The 13,464-nt window shown below is 44.1% G+C and overlaps 1 protein-coding gene across 1 annotated transcript in view; it reads right to left on the bottom strand.

Moving 5' to 3' along the window:
* The window catches only part of BSG (basigin (Ok blood group)), a 74,131-nt gene extending 72,152 nt beyond the window's left edge, over nt 1-1,979 (bottom strand). Inside the window, exon 1 of the mRNA XM_077254065.1 lies at nt 1,644-1,979. Within this exon, the coding sequence (XP_077110180.1) occupies nt 1,644-1,713 (70 nt within the window). The 5' untranslated portion in view covers nt 1,714-1,979. The remainder of the gene's footprint in view (nt 1-1,643) is intronic.
* Nucleotides 1,980-13,464: the final 11,485 nt, after the last annotated feature.

Raw genomic sequence — 13,464 nt, 5'->3', positions numbered from 1 at the left:
AAATCCCACGGGGGAACTCTCTGAATTACCACTTCAGCACAAGGGTTCCCATCAGGACAGGAAACCCAACTGAAGCGAGGGAGAGGTACCGCCCTTTTATTTCAGTAGGTTTCCTGTCCTGACTGGGCGGATCCCTCTCTCAGGTGTGCTGTCATGGGAGACGGGAAAAAATTGCTAGAGCACCCATTTACTGTGACTAAAAAATTACAAGCAGAGGACTTAACTCCAGGTATTTTCTTAAAGGAGTGGAAGAACCTGATGTTTCGCCTTTCCCAAAGAGGAGGGTTAATTGCAAGTGGCATTGCTACATCAATGAAATGGAGAGAGGAGATACTATTACAAAATAACATTCTTTTGGCAGCTGTTTATGTAGACCCAATGCATCGGTTTCTTCTAGATCAACAGCTAACTAAAGGAAAAGAAGCTCTGTTTGAAATAGCAGTAAGGATGAAAGGGTTGCAGAACAGTCAGGAGGAACAAGAAGAATTTGGTCGTCCTGCCACATCTTCACCCTCATCAACTGATGAATTTAATTTTGAAAAATATTTGGATCACAAGGACATTGCAAAGCGTTCCCGCATAGAAGAAGAGTCATCCCCATCAAAGAACACAGCCAGTACATTTCAGCAGAATTTTTCATGTGCACTAAAAAATTGAGAAATGTGACCGTTCATCAAAAATAACAGTGCAACAAGCGATTCCTCTGTATCCTGACATTGTCAGAGATGTTGCCCGAGTGGTTACTGCTTTGCCACCAACCCAAGTTAGTGTAGAGAGGTTGTTCTCTGCTCCCAAAATAATTAGATCAGATTTGAGGGCATCCATGAAGGAGGATCTGACAGAGGCAATACTTTTTCTGAGGACAAATTTATAGATTTCTTCTTATTAACTGCATAACAGTGTTTATTGCATATTTACTTACAAGAGTTTAGAAAAGTTTATAAAAGTTATTTGCTATATTCTAATAAATATAGTTTTTGCTCTAAGTGGTCGGATTACTTACATGATGGTGAGAAACTGAATAAGCACGATGTTAATATTTTACAAAAGTAAATTTATTGTTACGAGTTGACCATTTATGAAGGAGTCGGAGCCGGAGTCGGAACCTGATAAAATCCAGGAGTCAGAGTCGCAACTGTGGCTTACCGACTCCACAGCCCTGGTTGTAATACTACTTTCAAAGCAATTCAGTAGTGCCACACCACCATTGCAGGCGTGGCGCTGGGCAGGTTATAAAATATCTGGTTTCCCCTAAACTGCTGTAATAACGTGTCCAACTCCACACCTGCAATGGCGCAGCACTCCATAATCCCAGATCAGAAAACTGCTACTATTCCCCTGCTGCTCCCATCCAGACACGGCGGGAGACCACTGCTTACAGCCCAGCAGTCACCAGGCCGGTACATAATAATAATCTTTATTTTTAATGGTACATGGAGCAGGCTGGGAACAAGCCTCGTACAGGGGACGGGATGAAGCCTTCTATTCACTGACCGCAAGCAGCGAAGGGCCCTGGTCACACCACACACAGGAACCGCCACAACAGTCCCCTAACCGGGCCCCTCACCTGGGACGCCACTGAGGTCACCGCACCAATGGCGGCGACAGCACTAAGGTGTCCTCACTGCCCTCTAACCGTTTACCTGAGCACTCCGCCCCGCTCCAGCTCAGGACGAGCAGCACAGCAGCGACTAAGAGCCCGGACCTCTTCATGTTGCAGAGCGCACCGGCGTCTCGTCTCCTCACCGAACGGTAGCCAATGGCGACGAGGAGCAGGTCACCTGCTTCCTTAACTCCGTGGGCGGGGCACTGCTCTACGCACTTCCGGTCTTCGCCAATGTCCTCACGTACTGGTTGGGTGTAATGGCTGCAGCGTCCTCAGCGCGTGACACACGTCGGCCACGTGACTTCCAGGGTATATCAGACGAGCAGTGCGCTGTCTCCTCCAGTAGGTGGCGCTGTGTGTGGCAATGCTACACGCTGACAATAGTGTGGGGCTGCGCGTCATGGACACCGTTGCCCCATAATCTTGTCATTTTCTTAGGCCCATCCTCAGGCTTGTCAGGTGATAAGATACTGATCAGTGGGCTGCACTTGGTTCTTTCTAGCAGCCCCATAGAGAAAGCTTGGAGCGGCTGACGGCTGTCAAGTATGCGCACCAGGGCTGCCAATAGATTCAGCTGTGGTATAATCCCCCAAATTCTCAAATCAACATATATAAAGGATTAAAATATAACTTTTACTGGATCAAGATAAAATACTATACAAAAAAATAAGGTGCAAATATCAAACAAACGAGGTGGGTGGCGCTCTAGATCTAATGCTTGAATAGCACCTCTAGGTTACAGCATACCATCCACAAAAGTACTACTGTTTCTAGGTATATATAAGTTCACAGTCAGAACAACAACCTAGCATGTATTGTGTACTTATAAACACGGGTATGTACTCCCAAACCTTCTTAAACCTCTCTAGGGTTATTAACCCCAGAGTAACTCAAAGAGCCCCTATTATGGGAACTCAGAATTGGGATTTAATCAGTGAATACTTTCCTGCAATATCTAGCCCACAAAAGTTATATACTGCATAGCGTCATTACGTATCCATTGATATGACTGGAACACAAACAAAGAACGGTCTCACCCGGAGCTGTCTCGATCAATTTCATTCAGCTCTGCTCATGGCCGTGGACCTCTTCCCCTCCTTTCCCGACACGTTTCGATATTTCTCATCAGGGGATAGCATTGGGGTCATCTCATACCTAGCGTCCAGCCGACGCTGCCATACATGTGCGCAGTAAGTTAGCCTTTTGAAATCGCGCCTTGTATACCTACATCCGGTCAGAGTGACGTGCTTTGCCGATCACATGACCGGAAGTGAGCTCATCAGGGCATATCAGCTGACCGAGCCTTCAGCCCGCTGAATGTCCCTCCTCCTTTGGAGCGCAGAAATCTACACTGCGCCTGCGCTACCAAATGGGTAAGACTCTAGAGTACGCTACCAGTTACATACATAGTACTATGCGTCTCTTCATGTACGAGGCATATGGCTTTGTTGCTACCTATCCAGGAGCAAATACATCCATAAGTCCCTAATTTGTACCACCATTTTCTGTACAGGTTTACAATATTATTGGTAAGACATTTTAGTCATCTCAATACCAGAGACTAATTATGACAGACATGCAAAAAGTACAAATCAAGTACACCCTCACTATGCAGTCAATCATTAAAAGGAATTTCATGAACATACATTTTATTGTGTGTATAGTGGACATCGATAAGGAAATCCTCAGGAGATCAGCGGCTAGAAATTATAGATAAAGATTAGAACAAGACCCAGAGAGGAAAGCCTATTAATAACCTAGGGTGCCCTATTCTTACTTTCACCTACCTAACGCGGAGGTTAGGACCTACGCAGCGGCGCCCCCACTCATCAGCGGCTACCCCTCACTAACCACCCTGGCTCGCCCTACATCAGAGGAAGGAAGCAAAAGAGAGCTGGTCATTAAGACCATAAGGATGGACTGTACGTAACCAAAAAATCCATTTGCATTCTTTCTGTAATATGATTTGATCCCAGTTGCCTCCTCTCGTAGGGGGTCTAATTCTATCGATGCCAACAAACTTGATCTTGTTTTCATTCCCCTCATGCTGTCTATTGACGTGGTTGGCTATAGATGTGTCTCTCTTATTTTTGATGTCATGTATATGCTCTCCTATTCTTCTGCAGAAATTTCTCCTCGTTTTTCCTACGTACTCTAAGCCACACTCACATGTAGCTTTATACACTATTCCCTTTGTTTGGCAGTTGATAAAATGCCTAATCTGATATGTTCTGCCTGTGTTATTACTGACAAAAGTCTTACTTGTCTGTATCGAGGCACACGCTTTACACTTGCCACACTTATAGCAGCCTACTGGTTGCGTGCCAAGCCATGAGTGACTCTTCGGACTTTGGTAGTGACTATGGACGAGTCTATCTTTTATGGATTTTCCTCTCCGGAATGTAATTTGGGGTGTGATATTGACGGCGTCCTTGATGTCTGGGTCCATACACAAAATTTGCCAGTGCTTCTGTAAAATTTTTCGGATCTCATTAGCTCCATTCGAGAAACGTGTTATGAAGCGTGTAGTACCCTCTTCCAATTTAGGGGGTTGTTGTACTAGGAGATCTGTACGTTCCTTCCCAAGTGACGATTTATATGCTTCATTCAATACAGTTATATGAAAAAGTTTGGGCACCCCTATAATCTTAAGCTTAATGTTTTATAAAAATTGGTTTTTTTGCAACAGCTATTTCAGTTTCATCTATCTAATAACTGTTGGACACAGTAATGTTTCTGCCTTGAAATGAGGTTTATTGTACTAACAGAAAATGTGCAATCTGCATTCAAACAAAATTTGACAGGTGCATAAGTATGGACACCCTTATCTTTTTCTTGTTTTAAATACTCCTACCTACTTTTTACTGACTTACTAAAGCACTTTTTTTGGTTTTGTAACCTCATTGAGCTTTGAACTTCATAGCCAGGTGTATGCAATCATGAGAAAAGCTTCTTAAAGTGTCCACTTGCAAGTTGTTCTCCTGTTTGAATCTCCTCTGAAGAGTGGCATCATGGGCTCCTCAAAACAACTGTCAAATGATCTGAAAACAAAGATTATTCAACATAGTTGTTCAGGGGAAGGATACAAAAAGCTGTCTCAGAGATTTAACCTGTCAATTTCCACTGTGAGGAACATAGTAAGGAAATGGAAGAACACAGGTACAGTTCTTGTTAAGGCCAGAAGTGGCAGGCCAAGAAAAACATCAGAAAGGCAGAGAAGAAGAATGGTGAGATCAGTCAAGGACAATCCTCAGACCACCTCCAGAGAGCTGCAGCATCAACTTGCTGCAGATGGTGTCACTGTGCATCGGTCAACTATACAATGCACTTTGCACAAGGAGAAGCTGTATGGGAGAGTGATGCGAAAGAAGCCGTTTCTGCAAGCACGCCACAAACAGAGTCGGCTGAGGTATGCAAAAGCACATTTGGAGAAGCCAATTTCTTTTTGGAAGAAGGTCCTGTGGACTGATGAAACCAAGATTGAGTTGTTTGGTCATACAAAAAGGCGTTATGCATGGCGGCAAAAAAAAAAACAGCATTCCAAGAAAAACACTTGCTACCCACAGTAAAATTTGGTGGAGCTTCCATCATGCTTTGGGGCTGTGTGACCAATGCCGGCACCGGGAATCTTGTTAAAGTTGAGGGACGCATGGATTCCTCTCAGTATCAGCAGATTCTTGACAATAATGTTCATGAATCAGTGATAAAGTTGAAGATACGCAGGGGATGGATCTTTCAGCAAGACAATGATCCAAAACACCGCTTTAAGTCTACTCAGGCATTCATGCAGAGGAACAATTACACTGTTCTGGAATGGCCATCCCAGTCCCCAGACCTGAATATCATTGAACATCTGTGGGATCATTTGAAGAGGGCTGTCCATGCTCGGCAACCATCAAACTTAACTGAACTGGAATTGTTTTGTAAAGAGGAATAGGCAAAAATACCTTCATCCAGGATCCAGGAACTCATTAAAAGCTACAGGAAGCGACTAGAGGCTGTTATTTTTGCAAAAGGAGGATCTACTAAATATTAATGTCACTTTTCTGGTGAGGTGCCCATACTTATGCACCTGTCAAATTTTGTTTGAATGCAGATTGCACATTTTCTGTTAGTACAATAAACCTCATTTCAAGGCAGAAACATTACTGTGTCCAACAGTTATTAGATATATGAAACTGAAATAGCTGTTGCATAAAAAACAATTTTTATAAAACATTAAGCTTAAGATTAATAGGGGTGCCCAAACTTTTTCATATAACTGTATATGGTCAGGGTACCCTCTTTCACAGAACCTATCCCTAAGATCATCCGCTTGCTCTTTGAAATTGTTAATATCAGAGCAAACTGCGGCGTAATCTTAAATATTGACCTTTGGGAATATCTCGTTTGAGAGGTCTGGGGTGATTACTTTCCCATCTTAGGAGAGAATTTGTTGCAGTAGGTTTACGATAATTTTTCGTCACAATCTCTCCATCATCACTTTTCTGGACCAGGACATCAAGGAAGGACAAACTATTTTTATCAGTCTCACATGTAAAATGTAGACCCAAACAATTGACATTAAGATTATCAACGAACCCCCGAAATTCAAATTCGTCACCCCTCCATATCACAAAGATGTCGTCTATGTATCGTAACCATAGCGCCACCTTGTCCTCCAAGTCACTTGACATGTCATTAAAGACGATCTTTTCCTCCCACCAGCCCAGGAGCAGATTTGCTAAGTTGGTGCACAAGGGCTACCCATCGCGGTGCCCCTGAGCTGGTGGAAGTACTTCTCGTCGAATAAGAAAACATTATTCATCAGGCAGAACTGTAGAGCTTTAAGTACAAATTCGTTGTGTCTGTTGTACTGTCGACCTCTTGTCTGTAGATATTCAGCTACAGCCCTTAAACCAACGTCATGGGGGATGGATCAATATAATGCTTCAATGTCAATACTACAGAGAATCATGTCTGTTTCCATGCAAATGCCATCCAATCTCCTGAGGAAATCCGTCGTGTCCCGCACGTATGAATTCAAAGATAAAACAAACGGTCTAAGTACTTTGTCAATGTATAGGCCCAGGTTCTGTGTTATACTGTTAACGCCAGCCACTATGGGTCTCCCCTTTAGGGGATTGGTCCCCTTGTGGACTTTTGGCAAACAATAAAAGGTGGCCATTACAGGATGAAGCGGGGTTAAAAAATATTTTTCATTTTTATCCATCACCCCTAGTTCAAACCCTTCATTCACCATAGTACTGAGGTTATTCATGATGGTACTGCTCGGATCGTGAGAAAGGATTTCATACCCATCGGTGTCCCCAAGCAAACTCATACACAGTGATCTATATTTGGATGTATCTAAAACAACCACATTGCCCCCTTTATCAGAGGGCTTGATTGTTATACTCTGATCACTCTCGAGGTTCTTAAGGCTAGTCATTTCCTCTCTGGATAGATTACAATTCCACCTATTAACCGATTTGGGTATCCTCAATAGCTCTTCTGTCACTAAGTTGACAAAGACATCAATTGAACTGACGTCAGCTGTTACTGGAGGCATCTTTTTGCTCTTGTTCCTAAAGTTTGTAAAGGGACTGTCCCCCCTTGAATTAGGGTCGACGTCACCTAAGTGGAACAATAAACGTACGTCTGGTAACATATCGTCAGTGATACCCAGTTCATTTGATACTCTTTTTTCCTCTCTAGCAAAATGTTTCCTCCACTTCAATTTGCGTGCAAAAAGGTGAATATCTTTAATTGTTTCAAAGCAATCATAGTCCGTAGATGGGACAAATGAAAGTCCCTTGCTTAAAACGCACATCTCGGCACTTGTTATATTCCGTGAGGATAGGTTTAAGACTTGGGGCTCTATGGGGCGTTGTGCTGATTTTGTCGATTTCTCAGCGGGTAACTTAATTCTAAAAAATCCCTTTGTGGTGATTTTTTCCCACTCCCCCTAGTACCTCCTCGTCCTCCTCTACCCCTTCCTCTCCCTCTCTGACGTCTAGATACTGTGTCGGAGTCTGAAAATTCTGCCTCCGAAGAGGAGATATCCGTTTCTAGACCTTTGGGATTTTGATTAACCGCTACGGAGTAAGCCTTATTCTCTTTAAACTCCAAGAGATCTCTGTTATATAATTTATGTTTACGTTCTTTTAAATGAAACTGGAATCTTTCCAGACTATTTTGTAAACTAGTTTCCTTAACTAAAAAGTCAGGTTCACTTGCAAATTTCTTCGTAATATCAATATGCTCTTTCAGTGTGTCATTCAGTTTACTCAGGGTATCTCTTTCCTCCTCTAGGAGTAGTCTCATTAATCTGATGGAACTCTCAGTGGCCTCTTTTTCCCATTTAACTACCAAACCAGGGCTCTTGTACCTAAACCCCGGAGTCAGGGATATTCTCAAATGCCGAGGGACTATTCCTGCCTTGATATAACTATCTAGGCTTTGAACTTCCCACCATGACGTTATTTGACTTTTGTAGGTCTTCTCTAGCTCTCTGAATGCTGCGTTATATGATGGGGTGTACCTTTTCTGCACAAATGCTCTGTCCGAAAAAACGTCCCTAGCCTCTGATATCCAAGTGTTGGTGTCTATTCTTGTTGAAAGGAAACCTGCCATACTCTGTAGACAATAGATTCAGCTGTGGTATAATCCCCAAAATTCTCAAATCAACATATATAAAGGATTAAAATATAACTTTTACTGGATCAAGATAAAATACTATACAAAAAATAAGGTGCAAATATCAAACAGACAAACAAGAGGTGGGTGGCGCTCTAGATCTAATGCTTGAATAGCACCTCTAGGTTACAGCATACCATCCACAAAAGTACTACTAATGTTTCTAGGTATATATAAGTTCACAGTCAGAACAACAACCTAGCATGTATTGTGTACTTATAAACACGGGTATGTACTCCCAAACCTTCTTAAACCTCTCTAGGGTTATTAACCCCAGAGTAACTCAAAGAGCCCCTATTATGGGAACTCAGAATTGGGATTTAATCAGTGAATACTTTCCTGCAATATCTAACGGCATCTAGCCCACAAAAGTTATATACTGCATAGCGTCATTACGTATCCATTGATATGACTGGAACACAAACAAAGAACGGTCTCACCCGGAGCTGTCTCGATCAATTTCATTCAGCTCTGCTCATGGCCGTGGACCTCTTCCCCTCCTTTCCCGACGCGTTTCAATATTTCTCATCAGGGGATAGCATTGGGGTCATCTCATACCTAGCGTCCAGCCGACGCTGCCATACATGTGCGCAGTAAGTTAACCTTTTGAAATCACGCCTTGTATACCTACATCCGGTCAGAGTGACGTGCTTTGCCGATCACATGACCGGAAGTGAGCTCATCAGGGCATATCAGCTGACCGAGCCTTCAGCCCGCTGAATGTCCCTCCTCCTTTGGAGCGCAGAAATCTACACTGCGCCTGCGCTACCAAATGGGTAAATACAAAAAGACTCTAGAGTAAATTCTAGAGACTCTAGAGAAATTTCTGGGCACCATATTGGCAAAAGTTCAGGCCCCCTTGAGACTCCGCCCCTCTACCCTTCCTTAGTCCCACTGCCCACTCTTGGAAAAGGTCCACTACTGCACCACATCTGTTGTGAATTCTGTTGTGGGTTCTGCTCTTGGGCTCCCCCCGGTGGTTATAAGTGGTAGTGCTGCTGTTTGTCCTTCACAGCAGTCATCAGGTGCTTCCACTTTGGACGGGGCTATTTAGTCTGGCTTCACCCTTTAGTGAGTGCCAGTTGTCCATTGTTTTTCTGGAGGATTCACATCTCTGCTTGGTTTCTCCTGCTGGATTGTCCAAATCATCAAAGATAAGTCCTGGCTTTGTTTTTGCAGTCCACATGCGGTGGACTTTATAGTTCAGTGAATTGCTATGTTTTTTCTTGTCCAGCTTTGTCTGTGTAAGGATTTATTCAGCCAAGCTGGAAGCTCTGGAGTTGCAGAGTTACCCTCCATGCCTTTAGTTAGGTGTGGAGATTTTTGTATTCTCTGTGGTGGATTTTTGTAGTATTTTAATACTGACCGCACAGTACTCTGTCCTGTCTTTTCTTTCTAGGTAGCGTGGCCTCCTTTGCTAAATTCTGCTTTCAGTCTCCGTTTGTAATTTCCCTCTCACAGTCAATATTTGTGGGGGGCTGTCTTTCCTTTGGGGATTTTTTCTGAGGCAAGATAGTTTTCCTGTTTCTTTCTTTAGGGGTAATTAGTCCTCCAGCTGTGACGAGGTGTCTAGGGATTGACAGGAACATCCCACGGCTACTTCTAGTTGCGGTGTTAAGTTCAGGGTCTGTGGTCAGTATAGAGGCCACCTACTCCAGAGCTCGTCCATGCTGCTCCTAGGCCACCAGATCTTAACAGTACAACTGGCCAACAATGAGTTAACCGCTTCTCAAAAGAAGGGAAAGAAAGTGCTGAGCCATTTTTTTTTCTGTACTCTGTTGTGTTTTTTTTTCCCTCTCCACCTCTGGGTGGCTCAGGAGTTAGGCGCTGACATGGATGTTCAGGGACTTGATTCTCGGGTGGATCAACTTGCTGCTAGAGTACAGGGTATTTCTGATTATATCGTGCAGACTCCTGTTTTAGAGCCTAGAATTCCTACCCCCGATCTGTTTTTTGGGGACAGGTCCAAATTTTTGAGCTTTAAAAATAACTGTAAACTGTCTTTTGCGCTGAAGCCCCGTTCCTCTGGTGATCCCATCCAGCAGGTAAAAATTGTCATTTCTCTGTCTGTTACGTGGCGACCCGCAGGATTGGGCATTTTCCCTGGAATCTGGGAATCCGGCCTTGCTTAATGTAGACACCTTTTTTCAGGCGCTTGGGTTTTTGTATGATGAACCTAATTCTGTGGATCATGCTGAGAAAACCTTGTTGGCCCTGTGTCAGGGTCAAGAAGCGGCAGAATCATATTGCCAGAAATTTAGAAAATGGTCTGTGCTTACTAAGTGGAATGAGGATGCTTTGGCGGCAATTTTCAGAAAGGGTCTTTCTGAATCTGTTAAAGATGTTATGGTGGGGTTCCCCACGCCTGGAGGTCTGAGTGATTCTATGTCTCTGGCCATTCAAATTGATCGGCGCTTGCGTGAGCGCAGAGTTGTGCACACTATGGCGTTGTCTTCCGAGCAGAGTCCTGAGCCTATGCAGTGTGATAGGATTGTGTCTAGAGCTGAACGCCAAGGATTCAGACGTCAGAATAGGTTGTGCTTTTACTGCGGCGATTCTGCTCATGTTATTTCTGATTGCCCTAAGCGTGCCAAGAGAATCGCTAATTCCGTTACCATCAGTACTGTACAACCTAAATTTCTGTTATCTGTGACCCTGATCTGCTCATTATCGTCATTCTCTGTCATAGCATTTGTGGATTCAGGCGCCGCTTTAAATTTGATGGACTTAGAATTTGCCAGACGTTGTGGTTTTCCCTTACAGCCTTTGCGGAGTCCTATCCCTTTGAGGGGTATTGATGCTACACCATTGGCTAAAAATAAACCTCAGTTTTGGACACAGTTAACCATGTGCATGGCGCCAGCCCATCAGGAAGATTGTCGTTTCCTGGTGTTGCATAATTTGCATGATGCTATTGTGTATTGTGCTGGGGTTTCCATGGTTACAGGTACATAATCCGGTGTTGGATTGGAAATCTATGTCTGTGACTAGTTGGGGTTGTCAGGGGGTTCATGATGACGTTCCTCTGATGTCAATTTCCTCCTCCCCCTCTTCTGAAATTCCTGAGTTTCTGTCAGATTTCCAGGATGTTTTCGATGAGCCCAAGCCAAGTTCCCTTCCACCGCATAGGGACTGTGATTGTGCTATTGACTTGATTCCAGGCTGTAACTTTCCTAAGGGCCGACTTTTCAATCTGTCTGTGCCTGAACATGCCGCCATGCGGAGCTATGTAAAGGAGTCTTTGGAGAAGGGGCATATTCGGCCATCTTCTTCTCCATTGGGAGCAGGTTTTTTTTTTGTTGCCAAGAAGGATGGCTCCTTGAGACCCTGTATTGATTATCGCCTCTTGAATAAGATCACGGTCAAATTCCAATACCCTTTGCCTTTGCTTTCTGATTTGTTTGCCAGGATTAAGGGGGCTAGTTGGTTTACTAAGATTGACCTTCGAGGGGCATATAATCTTGTTCGTATTAAGCAGGGTGACGAATGGAAAACTGCGTTTAATACGCCCGAGGGCCATTTTGAATATCTTGTGATGCCATTCGGACTCTCTAATGCCCCATCTGTGTTTCAGTCCTTCATGCATGATATTTTTCAGAATTATCTTGATAAATTCATGATTGTATATTTGGATGATAGTTTGATTTTTTCAGATGATTGGGAGTCTCATGTGAAACAAGTCAGGATGGTATTTCAGGTCCTTCGTGATAATGCCTTGTTTGTGAAGGGGTGCCTCTTTGGAGTACAGAAGGTTTCTTTTTTGGGCTTCATTTTTTCTCCATCATCTATAGAAATGGATCCGGTTAAGGTTCAGGCCATTCATGATTGGATCCAGCCCACATCCGTGAAGAGCCTTCAGAAATTTTTGGGCTTTGCTAATTTTTATCGCCGTTTCATTTCCAACTTCTCCAGTGTGGTTAAACCCCTGACCGATTTGACAAGGAAGGGCGCTGATGTAGCGAATTGGTCCTCTGAGGCTGTTTCTGCCTTTCAGGAGCTTAAGCGCCGATTTACTTCTGCCCCTGTGTTGCGTCAGCCGGATGTTTCTCTTCCTTTTCAGGTTGAGGTTGACGCTTCTGAGATTGGGGCAGGGGCCGTTTTGTCTCAGAGGAATTCTGATGGTTCCTTGATGAAACCGTGTGCCTTCTTTTCTCGAAAGTTTTCGCCTGCGGAACGCAATTATGATGTCGGCAATCGTGAGTTGTTGGCTATGAAGTGGGCATTTGAGGAGTGGCGACATTGGCTTGAGGGGGCCAAGCACCGTATTGTGGTCTTGACCGATCATAAGAATCTGATTTACCTCGAGTCTGCCAAACGGCTGAATCCTAGACAGGCCCGATGGTCCCTGTTTTTCTCCCGTTTTGATTTTGTTGTCTCGTATCTTCCGGGTTCTAAGAATGTTAAGGCTTATGCCCTCTCTAGGAGTTTTTTGCCTGATTCCCCTGGGATTCTTGAGCCGGTTGGTATTCTGAAGGAAGGGGTGATTCTTTCTGCCATCTCCCCTGATTTGCGACAGGTTCTTCAGGAGTTTCAGGCTGATAAACCTGATCGCTGTCCAGCGGGGAAACTGTTTGTTCCTGACAGATGGACTAGTAAAGTGATTTCTGAGGTTCACTGTTCTGTGTTGGCTGGCCATCCCGGGATTTTTGGTACCAGAGATTTGGTTAGTAGGTCCTTTTGGTGGCCTTCTTTGTCACGGGATGTGCGTTTTTTTGTGCAGTCCTGTGGGACTTGTGCGCGGGCCAAACCTTGCTGCTCCCGCGCCAGTGGGTTGCTTTTGCCTTTGCCGGTCCCTGAGAGGCCTTGGACGCATATTTCTATGGATTTTATTTCGGATCTTCCTGTTTCCCAGAGGATGTCTGTTATCTGGGTGGTCTGTGACCGGTTTTCTAAGATGGTTCATTTGGTACCTTTGCCTAAATTGCCTTCCTCTTCTGAGTTGGTTCCGTTGTTTTTTCAGCATGTGGTTCGTTTGCATGGCATTCCGGAGAATATTGTGTCCGATAGAGGTTCCCAGTTTGTTTCTAGGTTTTGGCGGTCTTTTTGTGCTAAGCTGGGCATTGATTTGTCTTTTTCGTCCGCATTTCATCCTCAGACAAACGGCCAAACCGAGCGAACTAACCAGACTTTGGAAACTTATTTGAGATGCTTTGTGTCTGCCGATCAGGATGATTGGGTGG

The sequence above is a fragment of the Ranitomeya variabilis genome, chromosome 1 (genome assembly GCF_051348905.1).
Source record: "Ranitomeya variabilis isolate aRanVar5 chromosome 1, aRanVar5.hap1, whole genome shotgun sequence".
Classification (NCBI taxonomy): Eukaryota; Metazoa; Chordata; class Amphibia; order Anura; family Dendrobatidae; genus Ranitomeya; species Ranitomeya variabilis.
This window is presented reverse-complemented; position numbering and strand designations above follow the sequence as displayed.